We start from the raw sequence: 24603 nt of genomic DNA on the forward strand, positions 1-24603 counted from the left end.
GTGCTGACTGCTTGTCTTTTGTGATGGGAGTTTTCTGCTGCTTTTCTTACAGCTCCTCTGACTTTTATTATGAAAAACTCAAACCAAAGTGACCCAGAAGAATTTGTAACTCAGTTTTATGGTAGTTGGATTTCACTCTTGATGCACACCTGCGTTGTATTAACACTGCAGGTTATGTGTCTGCAATTTACAGATGTCCTTTAAACATTTCACCTGCAGCTAATCATAAAGAGGAGAGCACCAAATGTCCAAACATGAGGAGTGAGCTGAAGGTGTCTGCCACTGAAACCAAATTATTTTTTTTAAAAAAACAATTAAAAAAAAAAACACTTTAAATGAGGCTGTGGTCACAGTTTTAGTTAAGCACTTAGTACTTCCTAAATACACGGGGAAACCCACTGATGTTGATGAATGTCCTCACAAAGACGGCCAAATGCCGTGTACACAGAGCTGCTTTGAGATAAACTCTGGTTTACCAAAGTAAAAGAATGGCTCATACGACCTCAATGAAGTCGTCACTTGAAATTGACAGGTGAGCTGAATGCTGACAAGCACACATCGTTCTCTTCCTTCCTTCCTTGGTCATGTTTGTTTACTGCAAACGCTCATATTCAACAAGAGGAAAAGAAACGGGCTAGAAGGGGGACAAGGAGAGGAGGAAGAGAAGGAAATGTAAAAAGGGGAGAAGGAAAAGATGGGGGAGGGAAAACGAAGGAAAAATGGAAGAGGAGGGAAAAAGGAAGGAAAAGATGAAAGAAGAGAGTAAAAGGAAAAATATGAGAAAGGAAGGAGAAGAGACTGACAGATGGAAGTGAACGTAAAGCCACGTTGAACTTGGAAATGTAGCGAGCTCTAACGTCAGCTTGAGGTTTTTGGGACCAAATTCACTGGTACGAGACTGAATCTGATCTACGTGGAGGACTGTAGAAACTGCGCTTTATTAAAGCAGCGGAAACCCAGACTTTAATGAGTCGAGTTTATTTTAGCAGCGTCTTGGAGTAGACTCTACTACACTCAAAATCATCCGTTTAAAGGAAGCTTATTTATTCTCAACCAGGAGGAGACGAACTCTGACTTTGAATCTCTGTCTTCCCACACATCTCCTGTCTGAGCCTCGCACCGAGCTTTCTGCTTCAGTATGTGGGAGTTTGTAGGAGAGCAGATAATATTATGCAACCAGAACTGGCTGCAACACCCCATACGAGGAAAACTGAAGCATGTAGGTGTTTTTTTTTTCTTTGCTCTGAGCTTCATTGATAAAATTAATGAATTAAATCTAAGCTGTGCAGCAGGTCCGTGCTGCTGCTCATCAGTGCTCTGCACATGTGGATGGTTTTCTTCCTGCCTAATGCTCCGACACGAAAGAGTCGGATTTTATGGGCTTTCTATTTTTACAACCTGCTGGAAATGAAAGGTGCAGCGTGAAAGTGTGTGTAGAGTTTGATGTGTGTTTGTAGTAGCCTGATAACGTACGGCCAGCCGACACAACAACAGGCAGACGACTGCAAAATCCCAAGCAAAGAGAGCAAAAACTGCTGAAGAGGGAAAAAAATGAACCAGCAAGACCAAAGATGGGAAAGAAGAAAAGATGAAGGAAATGAAGGAAACAAAAGAGGCAGAAATGGAAGGAAGGAAAACATTGATTAGGATACAAAAGAAAGATGAAGGAAAGAAAAACAATTCAAAGAGGAGAAACAAAGGGAAATAAATGAAATATGGGGAAGGACAAGTGAGGAAGGAAATAAAGCAAAGACAAAAACACATGAAGACAAGCTAAGTAAATGAAGGTGGAAGCAGGAATGATGGAAACACCGAAGACAAAGGAAAGTGGAATAAGATGAAGAAACAAAAGTACATTAATGTGAAGGATAAAAAGAAACAAAAGAGGAAAGAAGAAAAATAAAGTAAATAAGGAAAAAGAGGTTATAAAACACAGAATAGGATGCAAAGTAAGGAAAAGGTCAATAAAAGAAAGCAAGTGAAAAGCTGTGGAGGCTTCAACTGAGACTGAAGAAGTCTCAGTTTATCCACTCTGAAGCCAAAACACTTTGATTTGTATCCAGATAATTAAAGTAACTAATTAATCTCCTTAAGATTGAATTCTGTGATATGTACATGACAAATTAAAGTTGGAGATCTACCTGGCTGCATGCCAAATATCCTTGGGGAAGATACTAACCCCATGTTTGCCTACTGGTGGTGGTCAGAGGGCCTGGTGGCGCCAGTGAATGACTGAATGTAGTGTGAAGCGCTTTGGGGTCCTTAGGGACTAGAAAAGCGCTATACAAATGCAGGCCATTTACCATTTACTAAAAGACAGAGTTAAACTCCATCCTATGATTTAATGATTTATATTACAGGGGCCTGTTTTTCTGTCCCCAAAGGGTGACAATATAAAAAAGTCCCCACTAAAATAGTAATACGGCTAAATGCACACACATCTGTACCCCTAGGAAAAAGTGTGTGTGTACCATGTTTACATACCTGTGTGGGGACCAAAAATTGGAAGTTTACCATACTTGTGGGGACCAACAGCCCTTATGGTCACAGAAAATAGGTTAGACCAGTGTTTCCCAACCTTTTGGAGCCACGGCACACATTTCACATTAGAAAAATCAAACAGCACACCACCAAACAAAAATGTCTCAAAAAGCATTTTGATCATTTATCTTAGCAAAATAGGCTCAGTTTGTCCCCAGTATACCTTTTTGGCTTTCTTCTGGCCACCACTCATGAGGGCCTTCATGTGAGCAGGAATTTTCTCCAGGACCCAGGTCAGACTGACTGCTTTTTCTCTTCAAATATTTATCTATTGCTATTACGTGCTGTGTTCTCACAGCATGACTATTATGTAATATCTTCTTCTGTTTGACAACCAACTTAATTAGAGCAGGTGGTTGTACTGCCATCTAGTGGAAGACGATGTAATTGTTCTGCCTGTTACTCACTGCGGTCACTTAGAGTACTAATCAGGTGAAACCAGATAATCTTCTACGGCACACCTATGTGCCACGGCACAGTTTTTGGGAAGCACTGGGTTAGTGTTAGGATAAGCATCTAGGGAAGGATATGAAAACATGACTCTGTGTGTGTGTGTGTGTGTGTGTGCGCGCGCGCTGCATCTCCTACAAACCCTCATAGTTTAATGAGTCCCAGCCGGATGTTTTGATGTTGAGTTTTACTGTCTGCGAGTCAGGCTGAGAGCTTTTCCCTGACTTTATTAGATGTTTTAATCCCTCATACACGCACATTCTCTTTTAATAGGAAGCTATAGATATCAGAGCAGGCTGCTGCGTGTGTGTGTGTGTGTGTAACCCATATTTTATTTTTGTAGCTTGCACTGAGGGCTGATTGATTATGTATGTTCTGCCTGCAGCACTGCAGTGTGTTTGTTGACCTTCTTCTTGTAAGCGACACACACAGGGAAGCACGAACTGTAGCACGTTATAGGTGAATAACACCAGCGCAGTCTCTAATGCAGCTCAGGCAGCTTTGCAACTCAGCGCCATCACTGTTGTGAGGTGTTCCTGTTAGTGTTCCTGTTATTTTGTCCACCCCATCCTCATATGAAAATAGAGAGAGAGAGGATGGCGTTTGTGCTTTCAGTGAGATGAAACCAGCCCAATGTTTGTCTGCTCAATGTAATTACAATAATAGCTTACAGACATGAACACACACGTGCATCTATGCTTGTGAGGACCTTCTGTGACATGATGCGTAATCCACACAGCTGTGAAGGTAAGTCATACCTTAAGAAAACAGTGATTTGAGGTTAAGGGGATTCCTCTGAAGTGGTGCAAAAGTGTGAAAAATGTCAGAAAGAAGTTGTTTAATGTTTGTGTACATGGACATGTCTGGGGATAAATGTATGCTCATCACCTCAATGAACTCAAGCAACAAGGAGCAAAAGTCCTTACTGATGCGAGACCAGTGAAGTCATACAGGAAACAATTACTTCAACTTATTTGTGTGTTTGTTTTCTGTTTTGAAACTGTAAGTAAAGAGTGGAAGGTGGATCTAGCTGAGAATCTGCACGTTTACTGAGCAATGTCTTGTGATTGACATGTCATTAGCTAAAAACTATAAACTAGTTAACACTCTTTCCTGATGCCTGAGTATAATATACAAAGAGAACCTAATATTTTGTTCAATATGACAACAAACCATTGAGCGGTGAAGAGATCAGAAAAATGCTTGCTTGATCATGTCACATGGTCATTGGTCATTTTACCATACACTCCTTTTTGACCAGTAGTCTTTTAGCAATCACTATCGCCTCCTGGTGGTTATTTAAAAGACGGCTGCCACTTGTGTTTAAAGTCACTTGTGTTTTGACGTTACTTTACACACATGGAAGCTTTGGAAGATGATGGGCTGCATCTGCTAATTGTCTGTGAATTACTTGCCTTAGGACTCCCCATACTAATTGATATCCATCCATTTTCTTCTGCTTATCTGGGCCCAGTTCACAAGGGTAGCCTAAGCACAGAAACCCAGACCTTCCTCTCCAGGCTCCTCCTGCTTATCTGTTGGAACACAAAGGCGTTACCAGGTTAGCTGAGACATATAATCTCTCCAGCATGTCCTAGTTCGATCTCTAAGCCTCCTCCCCTGCACAACTTGTCACTCACGAGCAAGGTTATTATCGTTAACGAAAACTAACGAAATAACGAAAACTAGAAGTGAAAAAACATTTTCGTTAACGGAAATAAAAATAAAAACAAAAAAAGGAAAACTAACTAAAACTATAATGAGTGTTCACAAAACTAACTAAAATTACCTGAATTTATAGCAAAAATGTGTTTAGTTTTCATTGATGTGTGCGTGTCATACAAGAGTCAAGGGTGAAAATGAAGTTTAGTTTCCAGATTATTTTCTTGCTGTGTCTCATTATGCCAGCAGGTGGCAGCACGTTAGTCGAGTCGTCTGTGTCGCTGCTCCGTCCACGCGCAGAATCATGTCAGGAAAAGTCGGGAGCCAGAGTCCAATTTGGGATTACTTTGAATATGACTGTGTTTTGGATAAAGCAAGTGTCTTGTAGTGGAAACAGACAAATTATGAGGGACGTTTCTAAAGGGAAAAAATCCCACAAACCTTAAAGTGCACTTGAAAAGCTCACACAACAAGGCTAACCTAGCTTACCTAAAACAGAAGCTAACCCGAGGCAAGGCAGCGTGATGCATCCCGAGACAACAGGACGGGGATATCTACATAATTGTGTGAGTCAATTACCTTCAAAAAGTTTATCAATTCACTTGAACCAAAATTACGAACACCCGGTGCTGAGAGAGTTAATAGTCTCATTGGGGCCAAAATATACATTTTATAGTTGCCATGGTATCAATGGTTGTTCATCTGCCTTTATTTATTTATTTAAAGAACCCATAGGTGGGAATGTGAGTTGTCTGTCTCTGCGTGTTAGCCCTGCGACAGACAGGCGACCTGTCCAGGGTGCAGGGTATGGTAGCTGGAATAGCAACATACCCAAGGATGAGCAGAAGAGAATGACTGATATGATGAAACTGGGATTTTGTTACACTTAATTATTGCAAACACAACTAAAACTATAACTGAAACTAATCAAAACTAAACTAAAACTAAGGATTTTCAAAAAAATAAAAACTAAACTAAACTAGCAAACAATTGGTAAAAACTAATTAAAACTGATATAAAATTGAAAATCTGAAGTCAAAACTAAATAAAAATAAAAACTAATGAAAATTGCAAAACTATTAAAACCCTGCTCACGAGGCATTCGAGTCAGATGGCCAAACCACCTCAACTGGCTCCTTTTAATGTGGAGGTGTAGCAGCTCTACCCTGAGCCTATTTGGACTGTGGCGTAACCAATTAGCCAGCACCACCATGTTAAATGTTAATTGGTCAGATTGTTCATTTGTGAAGGTGTGATTGGTCCCCTTGGATTTTTTTTACTGTTTCCTGTTTTTTATTTAAACTTTTTTAAATGGAGCTGCATCATTTTGCAATGACCCTGATGAGAGCCACAAGGGGAAATGTGTTGGTCACTTAATAAAACTGGTTCCTAATACTTTAGGTTTCACTGGAGTCTTCATGTCATCAGATCTTTGTCTTCTCCATGAACCTTGAAAGTAGGTGAAGTTGTTCCAGAAAGGTTTGTTGCTATTTTAATGTAAAGAACATGGTTATTTCTGTTGCAACAGCTGTTATAAATGCAAAACCAAACTAAAATGCAAGATTCTTTTGAGTAATTAACTTTCTGCAGGAATATCTGTAATTATATGTGCAGACTCTGCTGACTGTTCAAAGCAATGCAGTGGCATTTATCTAGTTCTCATCTTGTTACAGCAACATCGATTACTGCCTATAAAAGCAAACAATAAATAAATAAATAAATAAAAGCAACCATCATATATCTGCTAACCTAACCCTGCTTTCTGTATATGCTTTAATTAAGTCAGCAGCCTCTGCTGTTCTGACGGTTATTGTTACATGAGACATTTCTGTCCAGTGTTCATTAAAGCTGGATTTAAAAAATTATTTATATAGAAGAAGCAGTAAATAAAAATGGGTTAAACACACAGTATCACTCTCAAATTGCTCCTCTTCCTGGAGTGAAGCACAGCCTGATAACCCTCCCTCTTCTTCCTGCTCTTAAACACAGCACCTCCTCTCTGTCCACATGTTTCCTCGTTCCCTCCCCTTCAGATCTGCACTTTGAAGATGGGTGTAACCAACATGTGGTGACAAGTAAGAGCTGACAGGCTCCATTCACTGCAGAAACATGTTGTTGAGATCAGAGCTCAGACTAGTTTCAGTTTTAAGGAAGAGAAACTCACACAGTCACTGACACTGAGAGGAGAAATGGCGCAGAAAGGAGTTCAGCTGGACCGAGAAACCTTCTCTTGTTCAATCTGTTTGGATCTACTGAAGGATCCGGTGACTATTCCCTGTGGACACAGCTACTGCATGAACTGTATTAAAGGTTTCTGGGATGAAGAGGACAGGAAGGAAATCCACAGCTGCCCTCAGTGCAGGAAGACTTTCATATCGAGGCCTGTCCTGGAGAAAAGCACCATGTTAGCAGCTTTAGTGGAGCAGCTGAAGAAGACTGGACTCCAAGCTGCTCCAGCTGATCACTGCTATGCTGGACCTGAAGATGTGGCCTGTGATGTCTGCACTGGGAGGAAGCTGAAAGCCATCAAGTCCTGTTTATCTTGTCCAGCCTCTTACTGTGAGAAACACCTCCAACCTCACTATGATGCAGCGCCATTAAAGAAACACAAGCTGGTGGCCCCCTCCAAGAAGCTCCAGGAGAACATCTGCTCTCGTCATGATGAGGTGATGAAGATTTTCTGTCGTACTGATCAGCAGAGTATCTGTTATCTCTGCACAATGGATGAACATAAAGGCCATGAAACAGTCCCAGCTGCAGCAGAAAGGACTGAGAAGCAGAAGGAGCTCGAGGTGAGACGACTAAACATCCAGCAGAGAATTCAGGAGCGAAAGAAAGATGTGAAGCTGCTTCAACAGGAGGTGGAGGCCATCAATGGCTCTGCTGATAAAGCAGTGGAGGACAGTGAGAAGATGTTCACTGAGCTGATCCGTCTCCTCCAGAAAAGAAGCTCTGATGTGAAGCAGCAGGTCAGATCCCAGCAGGAAACTGAAGTGAGTCGAGTCAAAGAGCTTCAGGAGAAGCTGGAGCAGGAGATTGCTGAGCTGAAGAGGAAAGACGGCGAGCTGGAGCAGCTCTCACACACAGAGGATCACAACCAGTTTCTACACAACTACCCCTCACTGTCAGCACTCAGTGAGTCTACACACTCATCCAGCATCAATATTCGTCCTCTGAGCTACTTTGAGGATGTGACAGCAGCTGTGTCAGAGACCAGAGATAAACTACAGGACATCCTGAGAGAGGAATGGACAAACATCTCACTGACAGTCACTGAAGTGGATGTTTTACTGTCACCAGCAGAGCCAAAGACCAGAGCTGGATTCTTAAAATATTCACGTGAAATCACACTGGATCCAAACACAGCAAACACACTTCTGTTATTATCTGAGGGGAACAGAAAGGTAACTAGAATGAACCAACAACAGTCTTATTCTGATCATCCAGATAGATTCAAATTTTGGAGTCAGGTCCTGAGTAGAAAAAGTCTGACTGGACGTTGTTACTGGGAGGTGGAGTGGAGAGGGGAAGCAGTTCGTGTAGCAGTCGCATACAAGAATATCAGCAGAGCAGGGTTGGGCAATGAATGTGGATTTGGAAACAATGACAAATCTTGGGCATTACGTTGTGACACAAACAGTTATAAATTTTTACACAACAATGTCACAACTGACCTCTCAGGTCCTCGGTCCTCCAGAGTAGGAGTGTACCTGGATCACAGAGCAGGTATTCTGTCTTTCTACAGCGTCTCTGAAACCATGACTCTCCTCCACAGAGTCCAGACCACATTCACTCAGCCGCTCTATGCTGGACTTTGTCTTGGACTTGGAGCCACTGCAGAGTTGATTGAACCACTGCAGAGTTGACTGAACACTCTATTCTTCATCACCTCATCTGCCTCTTCTGACTGATGCTGAGCTCCAACCCTTTTTACCACCTGGAGATGATTCATATTCACTGAAATTTCAATCATGACACAGAAACTGAGCAGCTATTCCCCATTTATTAGTAACCTTGTTTGATTTTATATGTAAAGAATTTTTCCTTCTGTCACTGAACCATTTAACGTTTTTCTCATCGTAATTTTGGAGAGTTTTTAATGAGATTTAAAGCTTCTTTTTAATATCAGATCAGAGCGTCTGTCCAACCCTGGTGTTTGATTAGAGTTGTTTAGTGCATTACTACATGTTATGTAGTGGTGAAAACTTGGTGGTGAAAATGTGTCTTTATGGTCTCTAAACATCAACCACATCATGGACTCACCATCTAAGCCAGACCTTCCCAAAGTGTGGGGCCCGCCCCCTAGGGGGGGAGCGCAGAGCCATGGCAGGGGGGGGCGCGGTATGAAAAGGGGGGCAAAAAAACAAAACGCTTGGACAATGCTAGCACGAGGCGCCTACACAAACGCAAAGCAGGAGATGAAGCATCACTGAATATGTTTCCAAACCAACTTCATTCTGAGCCAAAGACTAGAAAATATGGTGAAGCAAATCTTCCCTTTGGCTTCACCTGCACAAGTGCCGAGGTAGGTCTCCCCTGGAGAATTGGTTTTCCCTTTGTCGGGAGCAGCACTGGGCTGTTCAAATCACAGACAAACAGTATCCCACAGTTGTTTATGTTTTTAAACCCATTTTGCACTAAGAGACATTTTTTGATTTGATTGCAATGTTGAATATTATTACACAAGGAAAAAAACAACTACACTTAAAATAATCACACCGTGACGCCTCTGCCTTTCTAAATGGAGGGACAGTAACTGCGTGTGTATGTAAGCTGTAAAAACTGAAGATAGTCAGATTAACAGTATTTTGTCTCTATCTGCCCTTCTGCAATTCATCTCATGTAAACAATAACGTGGCGCACAGCGTGACGTGAAAAAAGGCACAGACCTTTGACGTTGCGTGACGAACTCTGTATTCCTCGTCCACACGTAAACGCAACCCGTTTACCCACCTACCCGTGTAGGTGTGGACGTAGCGTAAAAGAGTTAGTAGTGTATTTTATTACTGCCTGTCATTTATTGCAGATTACTTTTATTTGCTTAATTAGTCTATTGTTTAAGTGGATGTTTGAGGTGTGAAATAAACCGCAATGGAGGAAAAATATGGGTGTGTGGTTGGAGGATGTGTGCGTGCATGTGCGTGCGGGGGGGTTGGGAGGGGCGAACATTTTTCTTGTAAAACAAAGGGGGGCCTAGCAAAAAAAGTTTGGGAACCACTGATCTAAGCAATCATGAAGAAAACAAAACCAGGCAGATTCTTGTTCAGTTCTTCTTCATAATAAACAGACACACTCTGGAAGTGGACCAAGACCAAGAAATGGCCATTGGCTTTATAGAAGATCTCTTCAGCACTGGCAGGTAATCGTGAGCTTTGCTGTGGCCAAAGATTCAACCAACAAGTGCAGCTGGGAAATGGGCTGACCCCAGATGTGTTGTCAGATACACTGGTGGATAAACAATAACCTAGTGAGGAGGCTCAAGGTATTGCTGGATATCTAATCTGGGCCTCTGGAATCCATCCTGTCCTCCCTTTCAGAGGAAGCAAAAGTACAGACTTTTTTTTTATACTTAAGTACAGATACCTGTGTTAAACGCTATTGCGGTAAAAGTACCGAAGCAACTTCTTTTCTTAAGTAAAAGCGAAAAAGTACAGGCTCTGAAATGTATTCAAAGTAAGAAAGCAAAAAGTAGCTCCTTGAAGGAAAATTCTACTAATCTTTTTTGTAATTGAACCTTGTTCTATATTAATACTATAATCAAATGATAGTAGCACATGAGAATACAAATCTAAATTCAAATTCTATTGAATGTACTGTTGAGTTAGGGCATGGTGGTTAGCACTGTTGCCTCACAGCAAGAAGGTCCTGAGTTCAATTTGACCATCAGGCCGGGGTCTTTCTGTGTTGAGTTTGCATGTTCTCCCTGTGTTTCCGTGGGTTCTTCCAGGGTACTCCAGCTTCCTTCCACAGTCCAAAGACATCCACTTTTACAGCTGTCTTGGGTTAATTGCAGTTTCTTCATTCTTATACTTATTTAAAATTTCTTTTTTGAGTTTTATTTTAAACTGGTTTATATCATTACTGACCTTTATTTCTTCATTTAACTCATTCCAGAATGTAACTTTGCTAGTGAAATAGACATCCTTTTTCATGTTGTTCTTACTCTTTGTATTTTTAAATTCCACTTCCCTCAAAAATTATACCTCCCTTCCCTCTCTCAGAACCATTTACTTATTTCGATTGGGAGCATCCCTTTCCTTGCCTTATATATTATTTGCACTGTTTTAAACTTCACCAGATCCTGGAATTTTATAGCTTGCGGCTTAATAAAGAGTGCATTTGTGTGAGCCCTATACTCCTCCTGATTTATTAATCTAATAGCGCTTTTCTGCATTATGATTATAGTCTAGGGTGACCATATTTTGATTTCCAAAAAAGAGGACACTTGGCTCAGTCATGAAGAACTTGCTTAAAGAAACATATTTAACATATTTAAACGATGCCTTCTCTGTGCGGTTAATGAATTATGAAATAAAATATGTCATATATGCTTTTACAAGTCAACAAGTGCAAAAAACAAACAAACTTAAAAACCTCTGGAATTAAATAATGGTACAGAAATAATGCCTCATCTGCATAAGAAAAATTACCAGTACTGGGTCAGTATGAGGGCTGAACTGGGACAAAAAATTGACCAGGGCATTTTGACTAGAGACCGGCCCACCAGGTATTATAGGAAAAGCCAAAAAAGCCTTTGAATGAAAACAAACGCTGTTGTGACAGTGATGTACACTGTCTTGTTGGTATATGTATGATTTCTATACATTTTACACCAGATGGAAACTTTGGTTGTAAGATTCAGGAAATTATTTATTAAAAGCGAGACATTTTAAATGAGAATAAGAAAGAAAAGGATTTCTTTGAGCCCCCTTTTCCCTGTTAAAATATTTCAGTCTCTAGATTTTGACTCAGGGGGCTGAATAATTACGCACACCCCACTTTGCAGTTATTTATTTGTAAAAAATGTTTGGAATCATGTATGATTTTCGTTCCACTTCTCACGTGTACACCACTTTGTGTTGGTCTTTCACTTCACAAATTCCAATAAAATTGATTCATGTTTGTGGCTGTAATGTGACAAAATGTGGAAAAGTTCAAGGGGGCCGAATACTTTTGCAAGCCACTGTATTTATCATACGTATACAGACACACCATTTCATGAGTTTATGCCATTTATACAAACAAATATTATTGCTTTGACAAGTGATTCTTTGATGTTGGCAGGGTCACATTTGCATAACTAGGAGGGACAACTGAAAATGTCCAGATGAACAGAATCAACCTTTTGGGATTTACTTACCTGGATGATTAAGCACGCATCGAGATGTTATTTTATTAATATTTTTAAAATGATAGCGGCACAAACCAGCACAAACGTTTGATACCACTTTTGTTGGATTTGAAGAAGGTGGGGGGGCCAACTTCACTCACATCCGGCAGTGGGGTGACGCGCCGGCGACGCAATTGTCGCTTCCGGGCAAAACCTCCGGCAGGTGAAGCTGACGCGGCTGCTCCGGGGCGGCTGTTGCCCGCTGCTGCTGGACAAAGTCCGTTAATTCCCGAGCTTGCGCTGCCTCCGGGGCTTTATGCAAATTGGTTATTAAATCCAAAAATCCTCTGACCTGGCGGAGTTAGGGATTTTCTTCGAGGATCGCCTCAATAGCGTTTATCCCCACAATCTTTGCTCTAGTATTAGAAGTGTGGGTTATCCACTTGGCCAGGCGTTGGACTAGCATTACCCGCTCTCCCCGGGTAAGTCTGCTGGATCCATGTTGTGGCTGGTTCGCACTGTCACGGTTCGCGAGGCGAGCCGTATGGAATTATTAACGGACCAGAGTCCCTGGATGTCCCTGGATTTATTTGCTCTCTCTCCTCCTTAAACAAGTTTGTAATGTTAGTTATAATTCAGAATTGGCAACTGGAACAGGTATGACACATACAAACATCAGGAAGTAAAAACCCGATAAATATAACCTCAGTAAATGAAGTACTGCGGGGGTTATGGCAGCTGTGTGCCGGGGCCTGCGCTGTGAGATGTGAAATAAATAAATAATTAATTAAATGTGTCAAAAATATTTATTGAATTAATTATTTCCAATTTTAATTAATTATTGCCACATTTAATTAATCATTTCATGGTGTATTTAATTAAATCATTATGGCAGTCCTGGCGTTCCATACTACAGCTGCGACAAAGGTTGTATATTTGATGAATTCATCAAATCCCAGCCTCTAACACAGTGCGCTGAATCTTAGCTTTGAATGTCCAGTATATTCTAATCAGTGCAATCTAAGCATTCACTGAACCTACAGTATCTACATCTGTGTGGCAAATGTGTGGTAAAGACACAGATAATGAAATTGATTTATTAATACAATATACATCATGAAAAACAAAAGCTTTATTTGTGAAGAGCACAGCAGCTTACAAAACATACAAACATCGTACAGCTGCGACGGAAAATTTTCATAAGCTAAGATGACCTTAAAATAATGGGGCTACGTGCGGTGATGCTAGCGTTAGCCATGTTAGCACGTTACCTTCACAGGTGGTCAGACTGCGAAAACAATCACTCAGTCAGAGGTTGGGCTCTCCGTTTCGCTGCAGGGTCCCTTCATTCTTCACATATCCTTGTCGAGCCGAGTGTAAATCCTGAGGCTGAACGGCCTTTGAACAAGCACACACGCTTCTTAGCAGGGCGAAGCTATGAGCTAGAAAAATCCAGGCTGGCAGACAGCCTGTGTCTGACCAACCAATCAGAGAGCTCCTTACATCCCACGGTGTGGCTAATTTGAATAGCAGCAGGATTTTTAAAATGAAGTTGTTAATCCAACTGCTAATCCAAATGTTAATCCCTGAGCGAACAGGAAAGGGAAATGGATTTTGAAATGAGGAATGGAATCGCCATTTTAAAAAGCATTTTGAAAATCACTTTATTAAATTCATTATTTAAGCACAGAATTCTTTATTTCGATACGCGTGGCCACAAGCCAAAATGTGTTGGTCACTTAATAAAACTGTTCCTTAATACTTTAAGTGTCGCTGGAGTCTTCAAGTCATCAGATCTTTGACTTCTCTATGAACTTTGGAAGTAGGTGAAGTTGTGCCAGTAAAGTTAGTTGTTATTTTTATATAAAGAACATGGTTATTTCTCTTGCAGCAGGTATTATAAATGCAAAACCAAAAGATAATGCAAGATTCTTTTGACTTTTTGCAGAAATATCTGTAATTATATGTGCAGACTCTGCTGACTTTATACTGTTCAAAGCAATGCAGTGGCATTTATCAGCCCTCATCTTGTTACAGCAACATAAAAAAAAAACCTTGGACAACAACAATATGTCTGCTATCATATCCATGCTATATATATATATATATATATATATATATATATATATATATATATGCTTTCATTAATGCAGCAGACTCTGACAGTTACAGGTTTAGAATCTGGTCATGTGACAAAAACCATGAGACATTTATGTCCAGTGTTCATTGATACTGGGTTTTTTAATTCATTTATGTAGAAGAAAGGGTTAACAAGCTTAAAAGTTGAAGTAAGCAGAAAATAAGACAAAGGTTAAACACAGTATCGCTCTCAAACTGCTCCTCTTCCTGGAATGAAGCACAGCCTGATAACCCTCCCTCTTCTTCCTGCTCTTAAACACAGCACCTCCTCTCTGTCCACGTGTTTCCTCGTTCCCTCCCCTTCAGATCTGCACTTTGAAGATGGGTGTAACCAACATGTGGTGACGTGTAAGAGCTGACAGGCTCCATTCACTGCAGAAACATGTTGTTGAGATCAGAGCTCAGACTAGTTTCAGTTATAAGGAAGAGAAACTCACACAGTCACTGACACTGAGAGGAGAAATGGCACAGAAAGGAGTTCAGCTGGACCGAGAAACCTTCTCTTGTTCCATCTGTTTGGATCTACTGAAGGATCCGGTGACTACAGCCTGTGGACACAGCTACTGCAGGAACTGTATTAAAAGTTTCTGGGATGAAGAGGACAGGAAGGGAATCCACAGCTGCCCTCAGTGCAGGAAGACTTTCATACCGAGGCCTGTCCTGGAGAAAAACACCATGTTAGCAGCTTTAGTGGAGCAGCTGAAGAAGACTGGACTCCAAGCTGCTCCAGCTGATCACTGCTATGCTGGACCTGAAGATGTGGCCTGTGATGTCTGCACTGGGAGGAAGCTGAAAGCCCTGAAGTCCTGTTTGGTGTGTCTGATCTCCTACTGTGAGAAACATATTCAGCTTCATTTTGAGTCTCCTGCCTTTGAAAAACACAAGCTGGTGGCCCCCTCCAAGAAGCTCCAGGAGAACAACTGCTCTCGTCATGATGAGGTGATGAAGATTTTCTGTCGTACTGATCAGCAGAGTATCTGTTATCTCTGCACAATGGATGAACATAAAGGCCATGAAACAGTCCCAGCTGCAGCAGAAAGGACTGAGAAGCAGAAGGAGCTCGAGGTGAGACGACTAAACATCCAGCAGAGAATCCAGGAGCGAGACAAAGATGTGAAGCTGCTTCAACAGGAGGTGGAGGCCATCAATGGCTCTGCTGATAAAGCAGTGGAGGACAGTGAGAAGATGTTCACTGAGCTGATCCGTCTCCTCCAGAAAAGAAGCTCTGATGTGAAGCAGCAGGTCAGATCCCAGCAGGAAACTGAAGTGAGTCGAGTCAAAGAGCTTCAGGAGAAGCTGGAGCAGGAGATCGCTGAGCTGAAGAGGAAAGACGGCGAGCTGGAGCAGCTCTCACACACAGAGGATCACAACCAGTTTCTACACAACTACCCCTCACTGTCAGCACTCAGTGAGTCTACACACTCATCCAGCATCAATATTCGTCCTCTGAGCTACTTTGAGGATGTGACAGCAGCTGTGTCAGAGACCAGAGATAAACTACAGGACATTCTGAGAGAGGAATGGACAAACATCTCACTGACAGTCACTGAAGTGGATGTTTTACTGTCACCAGCAGAGCCAAAGACCAGAGCTGGATTCTTAAAATATTCACATGAAATCACACTGGATCCAAACACAGCACACAGACATCTGTTATTATCTGAGGGGAACAGAAAAGTAACATTTATGTTCCAACAACAGTCTTATTCTGATCATCCAGACAGATTCACTGGATGTTATCAGGTCCTGAGTAGAGAGAGTCTGACTGGACGTTGTTACTGGGAGGTGGAGTGGACAGGGGGATCAGTTTCAGTAGCAGTCGCATACAAGGATATCAGCAGAGCAGGGATAGGCTTTGAATTTGCATTTGGAAACAATGACAAATCTTGGGCATTATATTGTAACACAGAAAGTTATAAATTTGTTCACAACAATGTCCTCACTGTCCTCTCAGGTCCTCGGTCCTCCAGAGTAGGAGTGTACCTGGATCACAGAGCAGGTATTCTGTCTTTCTACAGCGTCTCTGAAACCATGACTCTCCTCCACAGAGTCCAGACCACATTCACTCAGCCGCTCTATGCTGGACTTTTGCTTTATGGAGATGGAGCCACTGCAGAGTTGATTAAAGTCAAATAGAGAAGACAGGTTCATGTTGATCCCTGACCATTATATGTACTTGTGTAGTTTCTAAATGAGGCTTTACATTTTATGTATATATATACATATATTTTTTATGTTTTTATTTTTTTTTTTAAATGATACTACTCTTCATATTCAGCATGTTTGAAATCTTTCATTAGTCTGGTTAAGCTGGGCATACACTATGTGATTTATTAATTTTTATTTTTTTTTAAATTTCAGTTGTGTTATTCTGCTCAAACTATACGACTGAATCACAGGGTTTAGAAGTTCGTAGGTCATGATGCAGGGTCTCACACTATACAGCCCGATGCTCTAATGCGACCTGAGTGCTCACACTGTGCGTCCATAACATGAAGCCTATAACACAAAATCTTTCTCAGCACAGTGTAGTCCATCACCAGTGTTCAGTCCTCCAGCACCAGCTGGACTTGTTAAAACAGCAGAACACAGCATCCATCAGACAAGTGACTCAGAATGAGTTGGACAATGCTGCGGTCGAGGTACTGCAACTACATGACTTGGATGTGTGTGAAAAAGTACTCTGGAAATCTTCAGAGATACCTGACTCTTGAACGATGGGGGGAATATGAAAAGATTGTAGTGACTTAAATGTGCCTGATGGAGTTAGTCAGGATGCAGCTGTGCCTCGAGCTGATGACAGCACCATAGAAACGGATGTGTCAGTGGAGGTTTGGACACACGTCTGCTTTAATGTGTTTTGCTATTAAAAGATGACAGAATGTTTTATTTGTACTAATAGTTGTTAATAAATAGGTTTTGCTGAATCAAATTATGTTCTGATATTGTTTTTGTATCATCGTTACATAACATCAATATCCACACTGTACACATGCAGCTATAGTGATGACAGACAGAAACAGGGTGTATGTTGTTAACAACATGACAAACCAAAGCATCATTACCAAGAAGATCAGTCCCATAAACATTAATCAGGTGTCTATAAGGTTCACCTTTTTGTATCTGACACAGAAACAAAAGCACAATTTTGTCTGCAGGTTGTTGAGAAATCACTCTGAACCTGTCTTCCAGAAAACAACATGGATGTGCAGTTTTTCACTAGAACGTGTTTTTATCTCAGATGTAAATTTATCCAATGAATCGTTGAAACTGTGAAACAAACAAACAAACAAAAAACGTTGTTTGTGTTTAGTGATACAAAACACAACCCAGTGTTTCCAGGTAAAGTAGAGAGGTCTGTGTTCACAACACTCATGTGTGGAAATGTATCAATAGTGTGTGTTAGGAGCTGATAACAAGCAAATACAGCCAGGAAATGTGTTTCCTTGATAACTGTTCTTTGATTCAATTCAATTCAATTCAATTCAATTTTATTTATATAGCGCCAAATCACAACAAATGTCGCCTCAAGGCGCTTCATAGATACAGAGAAAAGCCCAACAATCATATGACCCCCTATGAGCAAGCACTTTGGCGACAGTGGGAAGGAAAAACTCCCTTTTAACAGGAAGAAACCTCCGGCAGAACCAGGCTCAGGGAGGGGCGGCCATCTGCTGCGACCGGTTGGGGTGAGAGAAGGAAGACAGGATAAAGACATGCTGTGGAAGAGAGACAGAGATTAATAACAGATACGATTCAATACAGAGAGGTCTGTTAATACATAGTGAGTGAGAAAGGTGACTGGAAAGGAAAAACTCAATGCATCATGGGAATCCCCCGGCAGCCTACATCTATTGCAGCATAACTAAGGGAGGATTCAGGGTCACCTGGTCCAGCCCTAACTATATGCTTTAGCAAAAAGGAAAGTTTTAAGCCTAATCTTAAAAGTAGAGATAGTGTCTGTCTCCCGAATCCAAACTGGAAGCTGGTTCCACAGAAGAGGGGCCTGAAAACTGAAGGCTCTCCCTCCCATTCTACTTTTAAATACTCTAGGAACAACAAGTAGGCCTGCAGAGCGAGAGCGAAGTGCTCTAATAGGGTGATATGGTACTACAAGGTCATTAAGATAAGATGGGGCCTGATTATTTAAGACCTTGTATGTGAGGAGCAGGATTTTGAATTCATTTCTGGATTTAACAGGAAGCCAATGAAGGGAAGCCAAAACAGGAGAAATATGCTCTCTCTTTCTAGTCCCTGTCAGTACTCTTGCTGCAGCATTTTGGATTAACTGAAGGCTTTTCAGTGAGTTTTTTGGACATCCTGATAATAATGAATTGCAGTAGTCCAGCCTGGAAGTAATAAATGCATGAACTAGTTTTTCAGCGTCACTCTGAGACAGGATATTTCTAATTTTAGAGATGTTGCGCAAATGGAAGAACGCAGTCTTACATATTTGTTTAATATGTGCGTTGAAGGACATATCCTGGTCAAAAATGACTCCAATGTTAAGCATCAGGCTTTCAAATGAATTAAAAGTCTGTCTTGGTCTTTCATTAATTAATAGACTGGTGTGAAAAATTGCTGCCACACCGCCCCCTCGACCTGTGCTTCGAGATTTCTGGTAGTTAGAATGACTCGGGGGTGTTGATTCATTTAAGCTAACATAATCATCCTGCTGCAACCAGGTTTCTGTAAGGCAGAGTAAATCAATTTGTTGATCATTTATTAAGTCATGTACTAACAGAGACTTGGAAGAGAGAGACCTAATATTTAATAATCCACATTTCACTGTTTTACTCTTTGGTTCAGATGTGGATACTGTATTGTTCTTTCTTTGTAAATGTTTAAGTTGTTTGTTGCTGGTTTTTAGTTTGTTTTTTGTCTTTTTGGAAGCAGACACAGTCTCTATGGAGATGGGTTTTTGGGGGGGTAGCAGGAGGAGAGAAGCTGCAGAGAGGCGTGTAAGACTGCAACTCTGCTTCCTGGTCCCAACTCTGGATAGTCATGTTTTGAGGGGTTTAATAAATTTGTCCATATTTCTAGAAATGAGAGCTGCTCCATCCAAAGTGGGATGGATGCCATCTCTCCTAACAAGACCAGGTTTCCTCCAGAAGGTTTGCCAATTATCTATGAAGCCCACATCGTTTCTGGGACACCACTCAGACAGCCAGCAATTTAAGGAGAACATGCGGCTAAACATGTCACTCCTGGTCTGATTGGGGAGGGGACCAGAGAAAACTACAGAGTCCGACATTGTTTTGGCATCAGCCAAATCAGTGCAGGGGAGGGGTGGAGCAGTGGGTTCAAGGTGTGGTGTCAGGAGAGGCTCCTGACAGCAAGCATGTGCACTGCTTAGTTTTTGTGTGTGATGGGAATGAAATAAGATGTGTTAACACTTACAGTCTGTGTCTCATAGTGATCGTGGAAAACACATGACATAAATGAAATTATGACCCTGCTCACTTGGTGGGTTTGGGCAGTGTGAATAAACTTTACATTGCTGCAGGGGAATCAGCAGGTGTAACGCCGCCAAACCGGAGGTGAAACATTGTTTAAAGGGGAAAACCAGCAAGAAGACTTTTTCCCAGAAATAGAGTTTTGATTAGTGGACTCGACAAACAGTTTGAGGCTGATTTGGCTGATATGGGTGAATATTGTGCAGATAATGATAATGTGAGACACTTACTGACATGTACAGATGGATTTTCTAAGTATGCATGCAGGTGTCTTCAAACCAAGGCAGGAGCATCTGTTGCATCTGCTTTTGAGGATGAGTGAGACACGTGTACCTGTTAAACTTCAAACAGATGAAGGCGAGGAAACATAAACATTTCCATCAGCTGATGGTTTGATTTAATATCACACATTTCTCTGCATAAAGCCAGATTAAACCAAGTTTTGTGGAACGTTTTAACAGAAGCTTTAAGGGCTGTATGAGAAAATACTTCACATCTGTTAACTTATGAAGACATGTAAACGTGGTCCAGGACCTTGTGCTGTCAAGGCCAAGCAGCCGGTGTAAAGAGGTTGGAGCCAAAAGCTGACTCAGCACACGTCTCTGTTTGAATTGAAGGAAAACTTTATTTATCGCACGGATCCGAAAGGCTGAGGTGGAGGAAATTCCACGGAGCAGGACTCTCTGTAATAGAAGGAGAAGGTGAGTTATTTCCAGATGAGGTTAAAGGTGAGTACGACGTGAGGTGAGTGAAAGGAGATTTTGCTTCCTTGTATTACAGGCTGAAGCAAAGCTACAGAGACGGGAGTTTCATGAGCAGAGAATTTTTTTTTTTTAAAACGGCTCTATTTTCTTTTGCCTACACTGTAGAAGGGGACTTTGCCTCTAAAGAGGAAAATGTGTGGAGTCAGGGTTAAAGTGGATTCAGCAGGTGGAGGAACCCTTAAAATGGTTGTAATGGCTGTAAGAGTCTAGAAAAGAGTCGCAACTCACAATAATTTCTACTGAGAGCTCACATAGGTTTTCTTAGTGTACAGGCTGTGATCAGTAGATTGAAACAACAAATTATTTTATCATCTGTTTTAATTTCCTTCTCCACCATTTCTCTTCTTAGTAACAATGACGTGTGGGTTTGTCTTTATAGAAGTAAAACTAGTCTGAGCTGAATGGGAGGGAATGAGGAGTCGTGGACAAAGAGGAGGCGCTGTCTTTCAGGAAAAAGGGGAGGAGTTACCACTCTCTGATGTATTCCAGGAAGAGGAAGGATTTGAAGCAGACACTGTGTTTAACCTTTTTAATATATCGACAACACACGGTATAAAAATATGAGTGATGAGTTACATGTACCACACCAGCATCAACAAAACCCTGTTAACATCTGTCCAAAAGACTCAAATGTAAAATGACTTTATTTGCAGATCTGGCAGGTTAAGAAACAGCACATCAATGACCTCTAAGCAACAACAATGTAGACCAAAGAAAGTGGAAACTAGAAAAACCTGTTTTAACCAAGTGTCCTTCAATCATTTCTGTCTATTTCAGTTTAATGAACTCTGCAGTGTCACTGTCATAATAAAAGAACCGAAGTCCAGCATAGAGCGGCTGAGTGAATGTGGTCTGGACTCTGTGGAGGAGAGTCATGGTTACAGAGACGCTGTAGAAAGAGAGAATACCTGCTCTGTGATCCAGGTACACTCCTACTCTGGAGGACCGAGGACCTGAGAGGACAGTTTGGACACTGTTGTGCCAAAACTGAAAACCATTTGAATCGTAACGTAAAGACCAAGATTTGTCATTGAATCCAAATTTGCATTCATCTAAGCTCCCTGCTCTGCTGATATTCTTGTATGTCACTGCAACGCCAACTCCTCTCCCTCTCCACTCCACCTCCCAGTAACAACGTCCAGTCAGACTCTCTCTACTCAGGACCTGAGACCATCCAGTGAATCTGTCTGGATGATCAGATGTTGTTGGATGTTTTTTCACTGTTGTTGCTTTTCTGCTCCCCTCAGATAATAACAGATGTGTGTTTGCTGTGTTTGGATCCAGTGTGATTTCATGTGAATATTTTAAGAATCCAGCTCTGGTCTTTGGCTCTGGTGGTGACAGTAAAACATCCTCTTCAGCAACTCTTGATGAGATGTCTGTCACTTCCTCTTGTATATCTGAAACCATGCAGATGTTCTCCTGGAGCTTCTTGGAGGGGGCCACCAGCTTGTTTTTCTTTAATGGAGCTGCATCATTGTGAGGTTGGAGGTGTTTCTCACAGTAAGAGGCCAGACAGACTAAACAGGACTTGATGGCTTTCAGCTTCCTCCCAGTGCAGAAATCACAGATCACATCTTCAGGTCCAGCATAGCAGTGATCAGCTGGAGCAGCTTGGAGTCCAGTCTTCTTCAGCTGCTCCACTAAAGCTGCTAACATGGTGTTTTTCTCCAGGACAGGCCTCACTGTGAAAGTCTTCCTGCACTGAGGGCAGCTGTGGATTCCCTTCCTGTCCTCTTCATCAAAGTGGGTTTTAATACAGTTCATGCAGTAGCTGTCTCCACAGGGAATAGTCACCGGATCCTTCAGTAGATCCAAACAGATGGAGCAAGAAATGTTTTCTTCATCCATTCTCTTTTCTTAGTAACAATGACTTGCTGGTTTGTCTTTTGCAGAAGTGAAACTATTCTGAGCTGTGATCTAATCAACAGGTGTTTACGTGGGAAATGGAGGCTGTCTGCTCTTACACGTCAACAGATGCTGGTTATGCCCATCTTCAAAGTATAGACTGAATGGGGGAATGAGGAAACAGACAAAGAGGAGGTGCTGTCAGGTAGAAGGGGAGGAGTTATCAGTATCTGGTGTATTCCAGGATGAGGAGTAAGTTTGAAGTAAATACCTTTAAAAAATGTTAGTGAGCTCAGTTTTTAGATGGTAAATTCAGTCATCACACAATCATTGGAAAACCCGTAAAATTGTTACTAAATGGAATCAGAATGGGCTCTCTGATAGGAGCAACACTTAAATGAGGTAAACAAACCCATCGCTGCAACATTTACAGTAACATCTTTAAATATATAAATGACATAAATAACATTGCAAGCACACCAATCCTGTAATGACGGCTTCTGCATTGTAATTCTTTAGCTGGCCCACATTCTCATTTAGATTTGAAAGCATTTCACATACGTAAAGGCAGATGGCATAAGCATGAATTAAGCCAAATGTTTGGGGAAGGCCTCAGAGCAGAATAGCAGTGGTGGCTCCCAGCCCAGGCAGATTCGCATATAGTAATCAGAGGAGAGTGAATTGAAATATAGTCCCCTGTAGCTTCTGCACCGTGGCTGCTGGGTCACCCCGAGTCTGAGGCTCTCCTCAGCTCTTTCCAAGAGGGTGGCACAGTGGCACCTGCTAATTAATGTGACTTCTGTATGAAACTACAGCAATGCCTGGAAATCAGTCATATGTTTGCATCACTGTAGGGTCTTTATAGTATAAAGCACCTTGAGACAACAGATGTTGTGATTTGGCGCTATATAGATAAAACTGAGTTTAATTGAGTAGCTTGTGTAACATTTTCATATGTCTTTGAGCATTGGCTAAAACCTCGGAAAACAGTGAATATAGGAGCCGCAGTTTGTATTAAACAGAATACACATAGAATACATTTAACAATGTTGGTCACCTCAGGTCTTAGTTTGTAATTTCTGATCAATGATCATGCAATCATTGAAAATCTGTCAAACTTAGAATGAGGAAAAGAGGAAGACCACATACAAGATTCTTATTTGTCGTTAAGGATGTGACAGAGGAGGATGCTAGGGACTGGATGAGATGGTGGCAGAGGATCTGCTGTGGTGATTCCCTAAAGGGAGCAGCCAAAAGAAAAAGATGTGCTGACGTCATGAGTCGGTGAGTATGCTTAAAATACCAGTTTTCTAACTGACTGTCAGCTTTCACTGTGCAAAATGTAAATATTTTGTTTCCGCACTAGGAGGAAAACATTTAGGAGTAATGGTCATGTGCACTCTGCGCCTCCCGACCTAAACACTATGAGAAGCTTTTAAAGATTACATGTGTCCAACTCCAGTGTTGTCAGAGTTCCTAAACAGACTCAGGCGCAGACGAGGGATCCTTGCAGAAAAGACAGTGAATGTATTTACAGTGACAACACCAAGTGATTATATATACAATGTTCTAGAGGGGCTCCAGGGACCGTGGGGGAAAAGGAAGGGATCAAACATGCTCCACTCCTCTCCAAATCACACTCCACTCTCCTCAGCTGGCTCTCACGCTTCCACACACTCGCTTGCAGGATTTCAGGTAGGCAGGGACGGGTCTAGGAAAGATCTACACAAAGAAGCGTCAGTTAGTAACAGACTCAAAGACGACTCAAGGATTCTAGTTTTCATATTAAAGGGTGACTGACACAGATTGCTCAACGATGAGTAGCGAAGCACTACTGTCTTAAGAAGGGCTCAAGATTAGTGGAGATCAGCAGCAGGTGGGGAGATTGAACGCAGGTGCGTGGGCCAAGGGCGGGAGCCCGTAATAAGCACCGCCCTGGCAGAGGAGAGAGAGAGAGCAGAAAACAAAACATGTTGCCTAACAAGGGGTCAGCTGGCGAGGCACGGGGACCATGACAAATGTGCAGTTGTCCTGTCATTCACAAGTTAATAGATTAACTCAGAAATAAATAGGAATACTCACTGCATGAAGATCACGAGTGCTGGAAACATTAGCAAAACAACTGGTAAAGTTGGAGACTTGCAGTGTGCGAGCTGTTTTCATGTACATTGTTAGCTATGTTTCAGCTCAGTAACTGCCTCATTTGTTTGTTTGTTTTGCGTAGATGTGCATGTATTTATTTTATTGTTGTTCTGTTTTGACGTTGCTAGTTTGAGATCCTGTGAACAGAACCATTTTAGCATCAATGCCAGCAAGACCAAGGAGCTGGTGATTGACTTCAGCAAGAAGCCACACCGGTGAACATCCAGGGTTTGGACATTGAAACGGTGGAGGAGTACAAATACCTGGGTGT

General features: G+C 41.6%; 3 protein-coding genes across 3 annotated transcripts; 2 read left to right on the plus strand and 1 right to left on the minus strand.

Moving 5' to 3' along the window:
* Positions 1-6842: 6842 nt before the first annotated feature.
* On the plus strand, positions 6843-8450 carry LOC148103803 (E3 ubiquitin/ISG15 ligase TRIM25-like). Its single transcript, XM_087833491.1, has 2 exons — positions 6843-7646; positions 8351-8450. Exons 1-2 carry the CDS (start codon positions 6843-6845, stop codon positions 8405-8407), a joined length of 861 nt encoding a protein of 286 aa, XP_087689617.1. The 3' UTR covers positions 8408-8450.
* A 6134-nt stretch (positions 8451-14584) lies between these two features.
* LOC148103804 (tripartite motif-containing protein 16-like) lies at positions 14585-16259 on the plus strand. Its single transcript, XM_087833682.1, has 2 exons — positions 14585-15053; positions 15126-16259. The coding sequence occupies exons 1-2, from the start codon at positions 14585-14587 to the stop codon at positions 16256-16258; spliced, it is 1602 nt and encodes a 533-aa protein (XP_087689808.1). The 3' UTR covers position 16259.
* Positions 16260-21110: 4851 nt separating this feature from the next.
* Positions 21111-22193, minus strand: LOC148103805 (tripartite motif-containing protein 16-like protein). The gene has a single exon (XM_087833829.1). The coding sequence runs from the start codon at positions 22191-22193 to the stop codon at positions 21111-21113; it is 1083 nt and encodes a 360-aa protein (XP_087689955.1).
* Between the last annotated feature and the right edge of the window lie 2410 nt (positions 22194-24603).

This window comes from Neolamprologus brichardi, chromosome 3, assembly GCF_056152115.1.
Source record: "Neolamprologus brichardi isolate AB-2024 chromosome 3, ASM5615211v1, whole genome shotgun sequence".
NCBI classification, from domain to species: domain Eukaryota; kingdom Metazoa; phylum Chordata; class Actinopteri; order Cichliformes; family Cichlidae; genus Neolamprologus; species Neolamprologus brichardi.

Coding starts and splice junctions, on each gene's coding strand:
- LOC148103804 (XM_087833682.1), top strand. CDS start 14,585: ATGGCACAGAAAGGAGTTCAGCTGGACCGAGAAACCTTCTCTTGTTCC. Junction 15,054..15,125: donor GGAGAACAACTGCTCTCGTC/ATGATGAGGTGA, acceptor CAATGGATGAAC/ATAAAGGCCATGAAACAGTC.
- LOC148103805 (XM_087833829.1), bottom strand. CDS start 22,193: ATGGATGAAGAAAACATTTCTTGCTCCATCTGTTTGGATCTACTGAAG.
- LOC148103803 (XM_087833491.1), top strand. CDS start 6,843: ATGGCGCAGAAAGGAGTTCAGCTGGACCGAGAAACCTTCTCTTGTTCA. Junction 7,647..8,350: donor GATCCCAGCAGGAAACTGAA/GTGAGTCGAGTC, acceptor TCGGTCCTCCAG/AGTAGGAGTGTACCTGGATC.